General features: G+C 39.7%; 1 protein-coding gene across 2 annotated transcripts in view; it reads left to right on the forward strand.

Moving 5' to 3' along the window:
• PLCZ1 (phospholipase C zeta 1) overlaps positions 1–19,339 on the forward strand; it is a 42,821-nt gene that overhangs the window by 20,492 nt on the left and 2,990 nt on the right. For both annotated transcript variants that reach the window (XR_005559794.1, XM_039368567.1), the window contains exons 5-10: positions 4,117–4,261; positions 4,757–4,909; positions 5,201–5,422; positions 6,217–6,373; positions 8,103–8,219; positions 17,686–17,858. Coding sequence is in view for 1 of the 2 variants with exons in the window: in XM_039368567.1 (XP_039224501.1) it covers positions 4,117–4,261; positions 4,757–4,909; positions 5,201–5,422; positions 6,217–6,373; positions 8,103–8,219; positions 17,686–17,858 (967 nt within the window). In the remaining variant the exon portion in view is untranslated. The remainder of the gene's footprint in view (positions 1–4,116; positions 4,262–4,756; positions 4,910–5,200; positions 5,423–6,216; positions 6,374–8,102; positions 8,220–17,685; positions 17,859–19,339) is intronic.

Below are 19,339 nucleotides of genomic sequence, written 5' to 3' on the forward strand. Positions count from 1 at the left end.
GTTGACTAAAGCTGGATGCAGTATTCCATGTGTGGTCTTACCAAGGCCTTATAAGGTGGTACTAATACTTCATGTGACCTTGATTCTATCCCTGTGTTAATGCAGCCTAGGATTGCATTGGCTTTTTGGGCAGCTAAGATACACTGCTGACTCATATTTAAGTATTTTTCCATTAGGACTTCAAGATCCCTCTTGCAGTTGCTGCTATTGAGCCAAGTTTCACCTAATCTATTATCTGTATATTTTACAAGAGAGTAGTTAATTGTTTCTGGATAGATCCTGGTGGAGTTTAAGAGATTGGGTACAGGGAAGAAAAGCAAACTAAGGATAATTCCAGAGCCTATTTTGGAATCACTTGTGACTTACAATAATCTTGCTGCTAATAAGCTGTTTCTACTTTGTCTCCTCAGAGAAAAGCTAACATAATAAGTGTTTGTGCCCTAGCCCTGAGGTGGTACTACCTTGACTGTGTAGGGCTTCCTGTTATGTCTATCTTTAAAACAACTTTTGTTAAACCATGTACCTTATTCAATAGGGTTCTGTCAGACAAAATGAGTGAACAAAGAGTTGTAATAGTAGTTTGCCAGTAGAGTTCAATAAAGAGATTAAAAAAGAAGAAAGAACAGATAATCTCTATTTTGAAAGATTATATACACAATTGTGAGGGGTAAAAAGTTTATCTCCTGAATAGCTGCTGAGTGCAAGAGTTGTGCCTTGAGACCTATTGCTTGCTCATTCTGAGTGACTCCTCTTTCCCATTGGCTCTCCTACTTGAAAAGACTTAGCTGAGGAAGTAGACATAGTAGGAACAGGAAATAGCCATTTAATATTATTTTTCTTAATGCAAAGGGAAACTAAATTTTAATACAATTGATCATGTGTCTTAACTTCAGAAAAGTGGATTTCAATAAATTCAGAGAAAGTTGAATGGATTGTATTTGAGAAGAAGCTAATGTAAAAATAAGTTCAAGAGGGATACAAATTCCAGGTGAAACTAAAAGCATAACTGCAAATAATTCCAATTAATAAAAATATATAGAAGAAATTACTATAGGTAGTCTTCAAATTACAAGCATATTGAGTCCAAAATTTCCATTGCTAAGCAAGATAGTTGTGAATTTTACCCCATTTTACGACCTGAATCTTTGCAGTTGTTAAGTTAGTAGCATGGCTGGTAAGTGAAACTGGCTTCCTCACTGACTTGTCAGAAGATCACAAAAGGTGATCACGTGATCCTGGTACATTGCAACCATCATAAACATGAGTCAGTTGCCTAGCATCCAAATTTTGATCATGTGGCCATGGGAATGCTGCAACGGTTGTAAGCGTGAAAAACAATCATAAGTCAATTTTTTTCAGTGCCTTTGTAACTTGAACAGTCACTAAATGTTGTAAGTCAAGAACTACCTATATAACTTACACAAAATCCTAATCAGAATTCTGAAAACAAAAAAGAGCACATGTAAGAAAGAGACATGTAGAATAGGTACAATAGGTATCGATAGCCTGGAACTGTAGAGAGTGCTAGAAAAATAAATAGGCTCCTTAAAAAAAAAAAAAACCACAATAACCTGTTTAGTGAAAATGACAGTACTAAGACCTCTTTACTTTGAATGAGTAGAAGGCAATGAATTACATCATAGAATTCTGAAATAATTTGCTGATGGTGTGGTAGAATCTTTTTGGTATTTGACAAATACTTGAAAAGTGGTGAAGTGCCACTAACTAGAAAATGTAGTTATCTGCTGTATGTACTGTACTGTATATACTCTATTCGAAAAATGGAAAAAGTAGATATAATGAACTGAAGACTACTTAGTCTGATACCAAATAGCAGATCATATAGGAATTAATCTTTTAATAACTTGAAATAATATGTATTTACCAGAAGCCAATATATATTTATCAAGAACAAATCTTGTCAGGCTAAAGTTATCTCATTTTTAATTTGGATGCTTGTTTAGTAAATTTTAGAATACCATAGACATAATATATATTGACTTCAGCAAGACTTTTGGCAAAGTACTCCATTGTAGTTAACTGGGCTGAATGGAATAATAATAAAATTGGAATAAAGTTGGTTCAAAAATTGAATTCAAATGTTGCTCGAAGAATCTTATCAAATTGGAATCAAATATAATAACTTTTCCATGCAAATTACATAAAATTGACTGTGATAATTGATATCCTAGGAAACAAAAATTAATTTAAAACAATATTGATTGGTTAGAGAAATGGGCTGAAAATAACAAAATGATATTAAACTTAGACAAATGCCGTCAAATGTATAGGTATAGGATAATAATACTTGTGAATTTGGAGTAATAATTAATTGTCAAGTGAATATTGATGCAGTCTCTAGTGTCATTCCAGGCACAACTGACTAAGCAGTGTGATATGTCTATAAAAAAGGCAAAAACTTGAGTACTGTGTCAATTTCTGGGCAATTTCCTTTCAAGAAGATGCAGATAAACTAGAAAAGATTCACAGATTGATAGAGATTGATAGAGCTAGAAAGAACTTGGAATATTTAGCTTCTTGAAAAGAGGGGGACTACAAGAGCACTCTGCAAATACCTGAAAAGTATTTTTATAAATGTAAATATTTATTTAAATATTTAAATAATTCAAACATTTTAGAGTTCCGAAAATGGAATAATGGATTTAAGTTAAGCTAGGCAAATTCTACTGAATGTTAGAAAAAAAAATTACTACCAGTAAGAACAATTTGAGAATGGACCAAAGTACGTATAGAAATGGTACACTTTTCTCTGGATATATACAGATTGAGTGAAGATAATCCCTGTCTGGGATATTTTAATTGGATCTCTTGAATTCAGGGGATGGATTCACTAACAAAACTAGCAAAGTCATTGTCTATTAGAATATTTGTTTATGATTCTAAAGCTATATTTGATTAAATGAAAAATTAAAATTAAAGCCAAAGTTGGCAAATATTCAATATGTGGATTCCCCATTTTCCTTTTAAAGTATTCCAGGAAATGATGCTATGTAATGAGTTTTGCAGATGTTGGGATCTTAAAAGCCATTGAAATTAATGGGACCTAGTTTTATGTCCTTTCTTTGGGATACAAATCTTAATACTCTTGTCCTTCAGGGGCTCACAGTGCAATAGTCTTTTCCTAATAGCAATTCATAGTTTGCTTTCCAGAAGCTGTGGAAGCACAATTTGAATAGTGTACCACAGCAATTGTGCTACAACATTAACTTTTGGGAATACTATTGGCTAGCCCACTGTGCATTTTTTTTTCAGAGGAATACTTGCTTTAGAAACTCAATTTCTTTTCTGAGGATTTTTCTGAGCAAACTACTCAAGTTAAAATAAATGATCTACATATAATATGCTTTACATTTTTCTTATATGTGCAGTCAGTGCTTTTTTTGTAAAAAAAAAAAAAGGTGCTGGAACTCAAACACATCATACAACCCGCCTTGCCTATCCTACAAGGTTTCATCCAAAAAAGGTGCCGGAACTCCATTCTGGGCATTCTATGACAAAAAAAGCCCAGTATGCAGTTCTTAGCATCATTGTAGGTAGACAACTTTTTAATCATCTCTGGTGCTTTTGTTAATACATGTTTTCTAAGAGTATTTTTCAACCACAACTTCCAGTAGTAATAGCCCCATGATGTGCCATTTCCAAAATGACTGAAAACATGAGAAAACATGAGAATCTTAAAATATATTTTCTATGGAGAAACATCTCTGAATGTTACCAAAAATAGGTTAACAAAATTTCATGAAACAAATTTAGTTGTGTATTGTGTAGCTGGACCAGGCACTGAGTCCTTTGCACCAGATATTATTGCCTCCTAACTGCAGTTGAAGAAAGCTGGTATTGTCAGGACAAACTTAAAGAACTTTTAACTCAAACAATTTTAAATGACCCGAACCCACATATTGCAATTCTTTGTGAGGCAAAATGTCCATATTTTGTAGACTCTGAAATGGAAGTTTTTTACACTCCATCCCCCAGCTGTGTTAGAGGACATCAATTCCATTAGCTTTGAACCAGCCTAGGAGTGCCAGCAAATTGTTTTCATTTTTAGTTTCTCAGTAGCTTATCTATGACTCCATTTTTAACTTTTTTTTTAAGTGCTCTAATGAAAGGATGCCGGTGCCTGGAAATTGATTGCTGGGATGGACCCAATAATGATCCTGTCGTTTATCATGGATATACATTAACAAACAAAATTAGCTTTATGACTGTCATTCAAGTGATCGACAAGTATGCCTTTGTGGTAGGTACATGCGTGACATACGTACCAGATGTTTTAAGATATTCTTCATTAATTATCCACATGACTTCAGAGTTTTGATAGATGATGAGAAATTAGTAGTATTTAAAAAAAGGCACCTACTACATGGCCCATGAAACAATCTGTTGGGCAGAAACTTTTCCTCTTAAAAATGAACAGAACCAAATAAAAGCTCTGTCCCAACCCATGCCTGTAACTGCAGTGGAAAGGAATAGATGAAAGATGAGGGAATGTATGGTCTCTTCAGCACCAAGATGGCTTTGTTCCATTCACTAGTGTAGACAATCATATTGAAAGGAAAGGAAACCCTTTATAGAAGAAACACTATGAGCTACTTACTTGGGACCACTTTAAGATGCCATAGTATTTTGGTGTCTTAATGAAAATATCTGTAATTGCAGTATTGCTTATTTTAGTTATATGTATTTTCTATTTGTGCAATTAAGGAGGTTAATAACTTTGAAATTGCATTTTCAGGTCTCTGATTATCCTCTCATACTGTCTTTGGAGAATCATTGTAGTCCTAAGCAGCAGGAAGTTATGGTGGATTATCTAAGAGGTATTCTGGGTGACAAGCTGGTTACATTTACAATAGATGAGACTATGCCAACTGAATTACCTTCTCCGGAGGTAACATTTTTTTTTAAAAAAATATAATCATTACTGTTGTATATAGGGACTTTACCATTTTTTTTTTTTATTCTGGATGTGGTTGCACTGCTGCAGGCAGACCAGGTGTGCAATTTGTGTGTCCTTCTAAACTCAAAACTCTTGCTTGAGGAGCAGGTTGGGCAGTATTTTGAAGAGGAGCTGGATACTTTTATACTATATATTTCAATGACCTTATTGAAATTAAAAGTATATCCCACCTGTTAATGGGGAATCTTATTGACCTATAATAATATCAACTTATTTTCATAGGCACTAAAATTCAAAATTATGATAAAAAATAAAAAAATTGGAACACTTGAAGAAACACTTGGAAGGAAAGATATGGACAGTCATGGCCAAACAGGAGAATTTGAAGAGGAGGAGACAAGTGATGATGAGTCAAATAATGAGCAAAAACGCCCAAAACAATCTCTGGTTAAGAAAAGACAAGCACGTTGGAAAAGTGCAGTTCCCCCCAGAAAAAAACAAAAAGTATGTATGTGAAATTAAATTTTCAAAGAAAAATAGATCTTTCTTAGTTCCTATTTGAAGTTCTTTCTTGATCCTCAAAGGTTAGGAAAGTTCTCAAAGGAAGATATTTGAACTTCAAAGTTGGTTTGTATGATGGATGTGCTGTTATAAACCACACAGTATTTATCTCAAGCAGGTTTGCTATTTTTCATTTACCAGAAGTAATGCAATTTGCTTTTCTTAGGGCTATGGAAAGAAAATGTATGAAAAAGAATTCAAAGTTCAAGAAATGTTGGAAAATGTCTGTGTTATTGCTTAGTGATAACTTTTAGGAATGTACCACTTTGGATTCCAGATTCAAAACTTACTTGGTTTTGTATGTCTGCTATCTTTTAAGTTCAAGCAGGGCTGCCTCTTATTATATTTACATTTATAAGGATCCTTTTAGTCTACATCTAGTTTTGTATAAATACCTCAGTAAATATTAGTTATGATTAACTAATTTTGCTTCTTAAATCACTTAAAGTTATAGCAAGATTATTTTTAGGCTTTAAATGATTGCAGGTTATTTGTGTTGGAATAGATTGAGAGTGTAATACGGAAAGTTAACTTCAAATAAATCCAATCTCATAATCTAATCTTCTGTTATGTTCCAAGCTGAGGTCTATTGTAGGGGTTGGTGCAATATGAATAGAAGTGTTTTTTTCCTTCTTAAAGATTGTCAACCAAAACTATCTGATATCATTGTATAAATGTTGATAGGGTGGTAAAAAGATAATTAAATCATTCTTCAATTGTTGCTTCATTATTTATAGATAAGGAAAATAAAGATGGCTTTGGCACTGTCAGAACTTGTGATATATACCAAATCTCAGAAATTTATAAGCTTTGAAAATTCAAGAGAAAATCAGCGTTTTTATGAAAATAATTCAATTGGTGAGGCAAAAGCCCGAAAGCTGGCAAAACTGAAAGGTAATTTTTGGCATTCAGACTAATAAAATAGATGGTATTTGTGTTTTCTCTTGCTTAGGCATCAGAACAAATAATATGCTTTATTAAACAACTTGCCCTGGGCTGGAAGGACATATAATGTTTCTAGTCTCACCATAAATTCTGTGGCTGGAGATTTGCTTCATGGTACCTAATTGGTTGCTACAATTTGCCTCTGCTAAACTTTGGAAAGGAAGTAATAAATAAGTGTTTTTGCCCTTTTTTGTTCATTTTAAATAATCAAACCCAAGTTATTAGTGCACAACTAATGTGATACACTGAACAATATGCTTTCAGCCCAATTCAAAGTGGAAACCATTCAGATATGAAAGTTATCCTTTCTTATGCCTCTTTCTGTGTCTAGTTCCTTATCCAATTTTTATACCTAAAAAGCTTGTTATTATCACTTGCCTGCTGCTAACCCTGCCTAAAGTGCTTCTGAATTCAGACTGAGAATATTTATTTTAATGTAGGATTTCTTCTGATCCAAAGCCAAAGCATTGGGCATGCAATAAAGATAAGACTTCACATGATATTATGGATGCTTTGTTTTATTGGACCTTTTCTACTGTTTCCATATTAGAATCTGCTGGTACAGATGAGGAATGCAGTATGTTGTGGGCAAACTGCCTCACATTTTTGTACTTTAAAACAAAGCATGCTTAAATAGAGCATTTTATTTTGAGGAAAAACTATCATGGGATTCCAAATCAGGATGTAAATTTGCTTGCAAGGTATATTGAGGCAAATAACAGTGTCAGAGAGCTACAATAGGAGCTGTTAGACTATGCTCTGGACTGAAAGCAAGTTGTTAGTTGCTTCTTCTTCAAATAAATATGATTATACATATTTTTCTAAAAAAAAAAAGGTGCCGGAACTCCCACAAGTCATACAACCTGCCATGCCTATCCTACAAGGTTCCATCCAAAAAAGGTGCCGGAACTCTGTTCTGGGCATTCTATGAGAAAAAAAGCCCTGATTATATATACATATAGTCAGAAGAATCCAGCATAAGGAATATCTCTGATTAGATGATCCATATATTTTGGTTATGGCAACCTTATAGAGCAGCGGTTCTCAACCTATGGGTCGCGACCCCATTTGGGGTCGATCGACCATTTTTCGGGGGTCGCCAAAGAAGGCGATCCGCCATTTTCTCCCCTCAGGGGGCGCCGCCGCACATGGGGGCGGCGCCCCCATGTGCGCGGCGCCGCGCATGCGCAGAACATTTGTGTGACGGGGGTCGCCGTCACACAAACGTTGAGAACCACTGTTATAGAGGGATCATATTGATCAATTAGAAAAATCTAATAAAATTAAAACATGTATTTGAGATGAATAAAATATCTTCTTTTTAGCGATCCTATTATATTTCTTCAGGCAATGTGTGATTAGGCACAGCTATAGAAGTAGCTATGCCTTTAAGTTTAAGTTGATTATGTCACTTTATGTTTAGATTTTAGATTATTTCATTATTGATGTTTAATTTTGGAACTGAAGGAATAATTATAAATATAAATAATACTTGACGTACAAGGACACAGATTGAAGGTTATCATCAATATTCAAAATTTTCACACAGTATTATTTCTTAAAACTGCTCTTAATAGGTATCAAAATGTTTTGAACATGTTTATTTTTTAGTTGTTTTATAAAACTGGCTATTTTTCAAGCCTTTCAATAATGCAGTTTTATATGTGTCTCTTTATAGCAAATGAATTTGTTCAACACACTGTCAGATTTCTCACGAGAATATATCCTAGAGGGATCCGAACCAATTCTTCTAATTATAATCCTCAGGAATTTTGGAATGTTGGGTGTCAGATGGGTAAGTGATTTAAGATTATTATTGTTACTTTTTGCTTATATTTTTTCTTCATATTGCATAGTAATTTAAATTTATTTAAATTACATTTCACTATTATGAAACAGTGCTAAGTATGAGACTTCTAGCATTCTTCTATAACTAACACAAATTCAAAAAAGGGAGGGAGGAAAGAAATCTGCATGTGGAAGAGGGCAAATTTGTGGATATAGAACATAGAATAATGGTTTTGGAAGGGACCTTGGAGGTCTTCTAGTCCAACCCCCTGCCCATGGCAGGAAATCCTATACCATTCCTGATAATGGCTGTCCAGTCTCTTCTTGAAAACCTCCAGTGAGGAAGCATCAACAAATTCCAGAGACAACTGATTAATTCCACTGATTAATTGTTCTCACTGCCAAAGGTTTCTCCTTAGTTCTAGGCTGGATCTGTCATTAAAGATCTTCCACCCATTATTTCTTATCCCGCCCTCAGGTGCCTTGGAAAATAAGTTGACTTCCTCTTCTCAATGACAGTCCCTCAAATACTGAAAAACTGCTATCATATTACTCCTATGATAAAACTGGAGAGTTTGCTAGCTTGTTCCACCTAAAATGAAATATAAGTGTTTAGAGTTTAGTTTTGCCTTCTAAGAAATGGCATAATTCTGCTCCCAGAATTGGGTTGTAACAAAAAATTGTAACAACTGTTGACAGACCTATAGTCAGTTTGAACATGTCTTGTATACAAAATTCCTGTTGAGTCCGTGGCGAGAAAATAGACACGAGAAGCAGCTGGAGTTCTCAGTTTCTTTTATTCAGCGTTCAGCTTACAGGAAGATGGCTTCAGCCTCGCCCAAACGCCTCGCAGCCTCTTATATAGGCAACTCCCGGGTAAATGTGTTACTTTTCCCGCGCCAGCACCCGCGCATGCGCACGGCGCTGGCGACAGCCTGTCTGGTCCCGGGCAGCTTTGCACCTGCCCGGCACTGCCTGAAAACGCCCGAGCCGTTTGCAAGGCTCGGGACATAACACCCCTTTCCCCCGGGCTAAAACTACTACCAACATACAACATTTATTTTACACGACAATTTGCTCCCCAATGTTCCCACTGTTTACTGGCTTTTGTCTTGCCAACAATGTTATGTAATCTTCTAGGTACTTAGGAGATTTCTTTGCTCTCTGTGACCTTCTTAGCTCTGGGTTACTGGCATAAGTCCCCTGACTGGAGGGAGGCGTGAGCCTGTTCTCTCTACTGTGCCCTGGTGTCTTCCAAGGACTGTGCCCCGATGCCTGGCCTGCTTGCTTGCCCACCGGGCTCGTCAGGCCAGGGCTTCTGTTGCTTTGTGACCTGGTTGTCCTACCTAGCTGTAGACCCTCAGGCCCCTTGAAGTGATAGCCACTGCTGGGCGTCTCTGTAGAACCTCCTTGGTCAGTCCAAGACCTGTCAGGAGGCTGTCCATTCCCTGAACCCCATTCTGTGCTCAGGCTCGTGTGGATTTCTGTACTTTCCCAAAACTCAGGTGTTCCCTGATTTGTGCTAGGGGTGTTGTAGTCGGGACTTGGCTCCTCGACTAGCTCTGTGTATGTTTGACCCCCTGTAGGATTTGGGGTAAGGTCAGGCCAACCTTGGGAATTGTGTGCCAGCTCTCTTGCAGGGAATGATTTGTTGGGATGCCCCCGGGTATCCTCCGTTGCTGGAGTGCTGTGTGATGTGTGTGGAAAGTGAGTATGCCCCCGGGTGACTCCCTGGCTGGAGTAGGCGTGAGTGCCTGTTGTGTGGGTAAGCTCCATGACTTTCTTTTTGGAGCAATTGCGGAACCCTGGGATGGGCCGTTTGTGGCTCCCTCAGTGGAGATGGGCAGTAGCTCTTGCCCTTCCCTTTGCTCCAAAGGGTCCCCCTCCCCCCTGGAAAAGACCCAGGAGTCTCAGCAGAAAAGTCTCGCCTAGAGCGAAGTTGGTCGGTGTGCCGACGCAGGACACGACCGTTGTCCAGGGCAACCTCGTAGGAGAGAGGACCTGTGATCCTGGACACAGAAGCGGGGACCCATGTATGACCAGGCCCGTAATTGCGAGCCCAAACCGGGGCACCCACAAGTAGTTGTCTAGGTGCCCTAGGATGTGAGGTAGATGAAGGCAGTCTGTCCGGATGCAACCGGTCAAGTCTAGTAGTAAGTTGGCGCCCCCAACGAAGTTCAGCTGGACTTCTCCCTGTAGAAGTGGACGGTGTGGTGCGATAAGAAAGGAGAAAGTCAGCCAACCTGTGATGCCAGTCCCCGTAGGTGAGTCTCTTCAAGGCGTCCTTTGCGATGCGCACCATGCGTTCAGCCATACCGTTGGTGGACGGGTGAAAAGGCGCAGACGTGGCATGACGAATCAGGTTTGCCTGTAAGAAAGCTTGGAATTCGGAGGAGGTGAATTGAGGGCCGTTGTCGGACACAATGACATCTGGCAGCCCGTGTGCAGCAAAAATCCCCCTCAGTACCTGAATAGTCTTTGCAGTGGTGGTGGATGAGACAGGCACAACCTCAAGCCATTTTGAATGGCTGTCAACAAGGACCAAGAAGAACTGGCCCTGAAAGGGCCCAGCGTAGTCAATGTGCACCCTAGACCATGGGGACTGTGTTTCCTCCCATCTATGCACAGGAGCTTGGGGCATCTCTGGGCGAGAACGTTGGCACAGGTGGCATGCGTGTACCGTAGCCTCAATACCTTTATCTAAACCAGGCCACCACAAGTGGCTTCGTGCAAGAGCCTTCATACGAACAATGTCAGGATGACCCTCGTGGAGGCATTCTAAGACCCTAGTCCTCATTGAGGTGGGAATGACAACTCTGTTTCCCCAAAGCAGACAACCCTGAGAAAGGGACAGTTCGTTCCTTTTGGACCAGAAACTCTGAAACTCAGGACTAGGGCAGTGCTCAGGCCACCCGGACAGGACCCAGGAGCGGACACGTGAAAGTGTGTGATCTGTACCTGTTTCAGCGGTAACATCCCTGGCACTAAGAGGGAGCTCGGGCAAGGCTTGGATTGATAGAATGTTGACAGCTGGCGCGGGGTCAGCTTCTACTACTGGCAGAGGCAACCTACTGAGGCCATCAGCATGGCCCATTTCTTTCCCAGGCTTGTGGAGTAATGAAAAATCATATGCAGACAAAAAAATAGACCACCTAAGCATTCTAGGGGAAATGATGTGGGGAGTCTGCTTACGTGTGGTAAACAGTCCCAGCAGAGGCTTATGGTCAGTGAAGACCGTGAAATGCCTGCCATATAGAAAATCGTGGAATTTTTTAATTCCAGCAACAATAGCCAGAGCCTCCCTGTCTATCTGAGCGTAGTTGCGCTCGGCAGAAGACAGTGTTCTGGAGTAGTATGCAATAGGAACCTGAGTTCCATCAGACCTGAGGTGACTCAGGACAGCTCCAACCCCGTAGGGGGATGCATCACAAGCGATGCACACAGGAAGAGACTCGTTGAAATGTGCAAGAACACTGTTAGAAGTGAGCAAGGCCTTGACTTCTTTAAAGCAAGCCTCATGTGCTTGTGACCACAGCCACACAGCTTGTTTGTCTAGTAGCCTGTGAAGAGGCTCAGCTACACTAGCTTTATGTGGAAGAAAAGAATTGTAGAAATTCAGGAGGCCTAGGAAGGCCTGAAGTTCGGCCTTAGACTTTGGCCTGGGTGCTTCTAAAATAGCAGTTAGTTTGGATTCAGCAGGATGAATCCCAGCAGCATCAATTTTGAATCCCAGAAATTCAGTAGAAGGCACCCCAATCTTGCATTTGTCTTTTCTGAGCTTGAGCCTGATTTCCTGAATCTTAACAGGACAGCCCTAAGCCTTCAGCTAGAATGTGTGTGGAGTCTCCTGCAATCAAGACATCGTCAAAGTAGGGGCAGACCCCTGGTATACCTCGTAGTGTGTTTTCCATTACGCTTTGGAAAATCCCAGGAGCGACATTCACTCCAAACTGTAGCCTTTTTACCTTAAAGGCTCCCCTGTGGGTCACAATGGTCTGAGCTATAGCAGCATCATCATCAACAGGCAGCTGTTGATATGCTTGAGCTAGGTCAAGCTTTGCAAAAACACGCCCCCCCTTGAGAGAGGCCAGGATGTGACTGACCACAGGAACAGGATAGGCATGTTGCTGCAATGCCTTATTGAGTGTGCATTTGTAATCAGCACAAATGCGAATGTCCCCATTTGCCTTTAGAGGCGTGACAATGGGGGTCTCCCATGGGCTGGAATCAACAGGTTCTAGGATTCCTGTTGGATTAGTTTGTCTAATTCAGTGTCAATCTTACTTTTTAAAGCAAAAGGGACCCTTCTTGCTTTAATCCTAATGGGAGTGACAGTGGGGTCTGCTTTTAAGGACACAGGGTGGTCCTTTGAATGTGCCCAGCTGGGGGCTGAAAACATCTGCAAATTCTTGCAGACTTCTGTAGGTCGGTGTAAGCTGTTGAGTCCTGTGACGTGTATCCCCAGGGCCTCAAAACAATCGAGTCCTATGAGACTCGTTCGTTCACCCCCTACTACTAATAAGTCTAGTGGACCTTCAAAACTCTTGTATTGCACGTTAAGGGTGGCCTCCCCCTTAACACACACTCTTGAATTCTGAAAATCTGTTAATACAATATCAGAAGGCCTTAACTTGGCCTTAGTTCCACTACTGGAACAAATCTCCTAAATGTATGCAATGAAATGATGGACAGGGCAGACCCTGTGTCTAGTTCCATAGATAATGGAACCCCTTGTAGCTTCACGTTGAGTGACAGCTTTTTCTTCATGGGCTTGTGTGTGCCTGTCCTACAGATGCTTCTTCGCGAAGCGCAAAAACCTCCCCTATTCTGGCTGGGGAGTCTGGTACCCTTCAGGCGTTCTTCTTGGGGTTGTGCCTTTCGTCGGCCCAGACACACAGCTGCAATGTGCCCTAGTTTGCCGCATGCCCGGCAGGTAGCGGAGCGGAACTTGCAGTCGGTTCTCCTGTGGCGACCTCCACAGCCGATGCACTTGAGCGGAGCTGAAGAGCTTCCCTTCTGGTTTCCTTCCTTCGCGGGGTGTAGACGGTCGACTTCCTCATCCGGATCCTCCTCGGAGTTTCGTTGGACGTCTTCCTGGTGCACGGACGCACCCTCTGCACTGTTCTGATCGGCCGCATGTTCTTGACGGCGCCACCTGCTGCTTCTTCTGCGGTGACTTCCCTTAAGGCGTCTTGGAAGGATAATTCTTCCTTTGCGAAAAGTCTCTGTTGTAGCTCTCGATGCCTTAACCCGCACACGAATCGGTCCCTCAGTCGTTCCTCGAGGTCCTTGAACTCGCAGGGCTTGGCGGCCTTCCGTAACGCGGCGATGTATTCCTTGGCTGACTCACCGGACCGTTGATCCCTCTGTTCGAAGGTGTGGCGCCATGAGATAACGGACACCTTGGGGTGGAAGTGCTCCTTCAGCAGCTTCTTCAGGTCTGCGTAGCTTACAGACTCTACTGGGACAGGTGCTGCAAGGTTTTCTGCGATTTCGAAGGCGTCTTGGCCGCAAACGCAAAGCAGGGTGGCAGCCTTCAAGCTATCTTCCGTCACTTGGTTTGCCTTGAAGTAGTTCTCCATTCTGGATACGTAGGACTCCCACCGCTCTGGATGTGAGACGTCGAATTCCGAAAGCCTTCCGATTTTCGCCATCTTCGGATCTTCAGGAGACGGGTCTATCAGCCAGCCTACCCCCGAATGCGCACCGGATTGGCGGGCAGCTGCCGAGTCGACGCCGTTCCTCTTCCGCCGCTCAGGACTCCTTGGGTAAGCTTACACTTCTTCCTTTCCAGGTAGTGCAAGGCATCCCACCTTCGTCGCCAGTGTTGAGTCCGTGGCGGGAAAATAGACACGAGAAGCAGCTGGAGTTCTCAGTTTCTTTTATTCAGCGTTCAGCTTACAGGAAGATGGCTTCAGCCTCGCCCAAACGCCTCGCAGCCTCTTATATAGGCAACTCCCGGGTAAATGTGTTACTTTTCCCGCGCCAGCACCCGCGCATGCGCATGGCACTGGCGACAGGCTGTCTGGTCCCGGGCAGCTTTGCACCTGCCCGGGACTGCCTGCAAACGCCCGAGCCGTTTGCAAGGCTTGGGACATAACAATTCCCTTTTTGCGCACCTGAACTTTCTAAATAGCTGGAATATTGGCAGCTCCTTTCTATGATTCCCATGGTGATATTATGGTATGAATGGAGTGATTGGTCTTCCAACAACTAGTGTGGAGCTTCCTCTCTTTCTTTAGAGATTATTGGAGGGTTCCTGCACTAAAATCTAGCTCCATATAGTAAGTAATACCAGGAATTAGAATAGCTTTCTCAATTTGTCTTTAGAGTCGTCACGCTATGCTTCTGAAAGAACATGACTAGAGCAGATATTTTGCCTAAGAAGAAACTTCCAGGCAGCCATTAATCTTTACTCGTTTCATCCTAAGCTTTAAGAGTCCATTTCTTAGATTCTTATATGAAGTTGCAAGAGTTCTATATTTAAAGTAACTCTGTTGACCTTCCTCTTTGCAGATTTATTCTTTTCTTAGAAATGTATAGAGCAGAGAAAGGAATTTACCTTTGTTCTTGCAGCTCTCCTCTTCTATCTAGGCTCTATAGAGTTCACTTTTCACTTCACTTTGTAGCCTCTTCTGCCTTGCGGCAGACGAAGATCTAAGTATAGTTTCATGATGTATTGACTGCATATATAATGTGGTTGAAACACATTAGATTTGGAAGATCATACTTACTTTTATGAACATTTTGGCACCTCTTCTCCCGTCCCGTCCCCCCCCCCGCTCTCTTACACACCATTTTGGCAGTAGCAATTATTTTTTGCATATCTCATCAAACTACTATAAAGAAATGAAAAGGCACTGCTAAATTCAGGAAAGTAGATGTGAATAATGATGGAAGTAGCCTGTAGCAGATTATGAGCCCAAAATTTCTGTTGCTAAGGAAAACATTTGTTAAGTGACTTTTGCCTTATTTTACAACCTTTTTTGCCACAGTTGTTAAGTGAATCACTGCAGTTGTTAAGTTAGTAATATGATTAAGTGAATCTGGCTTCCCCATTGACTTCGCTCACAAAAGGTGATTATGTGACCTCAGGACACTGCAACCATCACAAGAATGAGTTAGTTGCCAACGGTCCGAAATTTGATTACATGACCATTGGGATACTACGACAGTCATAAGTCAAAAGCAGTCATAAATCATTTTTTAGTGCTGTGGTAACTTTGAACGGTCACTAAATGAACTGTTGTAAGTTCATAGGACTACCTGTGTTTTGACTAACGGATTTATTTCTGGATATAATTAACTGGTTAATTCTGCTGTTAGGTTTAGGTAAGGGGGAGGAATGGTAAAGCATATATTTTGCATGAAAAAGACTTGGACTTAATATTTAGCAGTTTCATGAAGGTTTGGAAAACATTTCTGTTTTAGACTTCTGAATGGTTATTGGTATAATACTAATCTAAGTGAATCAACAAGTTATGATATAATGGTGCTTTTCAAGAATACAGGAAAATATGTCAATATACAGTATATTTCACGAGCATTTCATTTCTGAGCATCAAGGCTAGGACTACAGTGCTTATTTGGGGTTCAGTTTCTTTGAAACAAAGTCATTGAAGACTGATGCCTTTTGGTGATAGTTACATATATACACCGATGTGCAAGTAGAGCATAAGAGCTTCATAATATTAGCATTCTGGTAGATTTTTGTTATACCCCATTTGATTTCTAAGGAATCCTACCACATACCGCAAAGGATGGTGCTCTTTCCGTCTCTTGCCTTTAATAATTGTCTAGTGGCAAATGTATCTCGTTTGATTCTTTAACATGTATACAGAGAAAGCATAATGAGCAAACACCTATTATTATTAGAAGAATCTCATATAAGAACATAAGCAGTCTTTTGGTCCACTGAAAGACAGCTATCAGATTATTTATGGAAAGGTCTGGTGGCATTCTCAGAGGTAAAAACACTGATAGATGTAGACATAGAAAGCCTTCTCAAAAATTATAGAAAAATAAATATTTTCTGTAAAAGTCTTTAAATTCCTCTCTAAATCTCTTTACAGGAATTTGTTCCTGTATCTCAGGGGCTGCCACAAAGAAGAGGGAGTGAAGCTATTTTCCATTTGTCTGTTCGGCTGTTGTTGTTTTTTGCTTGCTTATTCATTTATCCCTTCAACTTAGCTGCCCACTCATTCACCAAGTAACTCTGGATACTTTAGACAATTATCTTAGAGCAGTTGCAGGCAATCTATATTCTATGAGCCATGTAGAACCTAACTAGCTTTTGGTTGCTTGTTAATTCAGAGGTCCATCTCCTCATCAGTGATGACAAGAATCCATTTTTCAGCAGAAAATAAACCACATCACAGCACTGGTGTGTGTCATGTATGCTATCATAAGGTTCTCAGTCTTTTAGGGGAATGTTGCTGCTTCAGCATTGTAGACCATTGACGACCTTGCCAGGTAGATCAGAACGGCCTTGATTTGTGGTTCCTTTGACAAACGTGCCAACTCCACCCAACGTAATTCACTATGAAAATGTGGCATGCCTAATGCTTTGGTCCCTCTATGCACTACTTTTTATAGTTTTTATTTTCCATCAGCTAGCTAAACTTTTGGTTTTTTATATACTTTGAAATTATGGCTTGGTTGGTTGATTGTTCAGCATATCAACCATTCGAGAGTAGGAGAAAATTGAAGGGTTCCCCTATCCCTTCATGTCTCTTGGCTATCATCTTGTGACTATCCAAGATGAAGGTATTGAACTGGAATTTGAGAAAGGATTTAGCAGTGGAGACTGCTGTGAGAGCTGTAAACTATGCTATGAACCTTAAGAATGTTATGCGAGGAGAGGAAGTAGCAGCCACCAGGAAAAAATCTCCTGCTATACAGTCACAAAAGTACAAGAGATGAATTCTTTCAATTATAGTTCTGATTTTATGGGCTAAGTCAGGGATAAACTAGTTAATTTCAAGGCTTCAGCCACTAGAATAGAGATTTTCAAACATTTTCTGACCATAGACCATAGAACCGGTTAAAAAGCAGTTCCCAGAGCCCCTGATTAAAAGTCAAACCCTAGTGATAGAAACAAAACAAACAAAACTTGCATAAACATACATTATGCAAATGAATATACATGAAACTTCTTCCGCAAAAATGGATAGTGCAATTACAAGCACTGGAATTGGTTTCACTTCTTTTATTTTCATTTTTTTTCTGGACTGCCTGAGGTTATATTAGTTTGTAGCCAATGTTCCATATCTGGAAAAAAAATTAGAATTTGAATGGAATATCACTTTGTGTGTGTGTGTGTGTGTGTGTGTATGTGTGCACACAATACCAGGCGTTCAGTTCATTGGATCATTGGAGTCATAAATTTGTGATACCAATGTTGAAGAACAAGTCAGTATTTAAAACTGTATTTTCTAGTTAATCAAGTTTTGTAAATATTCATCTTAATACAGTGGCCTTAAATTTCCAAACACCTGGAGTACAAATGGATCTTCAAATTGGGAAATTTTCAGATAATGGTGGCTGTGGCTATATATTGAAACCCGAATTCTTGAGAAATAAACAGACATCATTTACTCCATATAATATATCTGTAGACCATCAACCAATTACGCTTACAATTAAAGTAAGTTCATTACAATTATATTATTATTTTTGCTGATTTGCTTTTACAAATGCTTCTTACTGCAGCTTTCTGGGTTTTCTGCCTGAATTCTTGACAAGTAATTAAAGGAACTGGAGCTCAAAGTTTTGCTGGTGTTATTGTTCCAGCATGATCCTCGTATCATTTATGTTCCATATACGTACTGTCTTCTTCAGAGAGTTTTATGATAGTACATGATAGCATGTTTCTGAACTATAAAATGATTTCAATGTTCACATTTAAAAATGAGCCATAATAAGATAGGGATGGTTTCACATAATATCAAATTTTAGAAGCTGATTAAAATTTTTAGTGCTTGCTTAGGGACTCACTGGTTCTGAACTGATTATTTGTTCTGTTTTGTTATTTCTGTATACTGACTGCTAGTTGTTACTTTATTTGTATAAATATTTTTAATTTAATATTTGTGTTCCTTCCCCAACCTGGCATTTCGAAAGTCTTGAGTTCTAACTCTCAGATTTTGCAGCCAAAAGCTGCACATGATTAGGAGTTCTGGGAATTCAAATCTCAGTATAATTGTCAAATGGCAGAATGAGGAAGGCTGCATACAGTTGTAAGATATAAAAACAGTTGAAAATAATAAAATTTAATTTTAAGCAGACACAAGTAGTATATACAATTAATTGGATTGCTATGTTGTTGGCTGCTGGGTAAGATGACTCTTGGCTAAAATAATGCAGCATGGATATAAATATATGACCCAAACAGATCATCAGTTAAGCTTGGTAGCATCTAAACTAGAGATATTAAACCAAATTATAAAAATCTGGTTGACTTGAAAATAATAAAGAGATAGAATTTCGATACCTTTTTGCTAGGGATAGTCTGCATGTATTGATATCAGATGCAGATTTTGTGTGTTAGAAGTAGGATCAAATATGATACTTCATCATATCCAGAACATAATAAGGCATGATATAATAAGGTATGGTATATTCATAATAAGGTATGAGTATGAAGCCATTTCAGTTCTTTAATTCATCCTCAGACTATTGCAACTAATAAAAAATGAATGGATGACTAGGCTTCTAAGATGGTGAGGTGCTGTGTTTGATACATAAGGATTCAGATGGAAGGACATGTTCCTCTTAGCCCTGTCTCGTTACCTTGTTAACTTTGCCTTTGCCTTTACAAAGTCCCACAGCGCAAATGTATACTGAGTGGTTTTTTTCCCCTTACCCTTTATTGTTTCCTTAAGTTGGCTTATTTTTCTTTATAAATTCTGGCAGGAGAGAGATTGAGAGAGCATGTAGCAGTTTGACCACAAGTTAAAAAACTGAACTGCAAGTTGAAAAGCCCAATTTTCAATCCCACCTTAAGCAGAAATTTTTGGCAAAGCCCACCTGGTTGGTTTTCAGTGATGGAATTATTTCTTGAGGATGACCTATTGGAGATTCATCTGTCTCCAACACTGTCAGTCTTTTTCCCCAAAAAACTCTGAA

The sequence above is a fragment of the Crotalus tigris genome, unplaced genomic scaffold (genome assembly GCF_016545835.1).
Source record: "Crotalus tigris isolate CLP2741 ecotype Arizona unplaced genomic scaffold, ASM1654583v1 scf7180000020838.190719, whole genome shotgun sequence".
NCBI classification, from domain to species: Eukaryota; Metazoa; Chordata; class Lepidosauria; order Squamata; family Viperidae; genus Crotalus; species Crotalus tigris.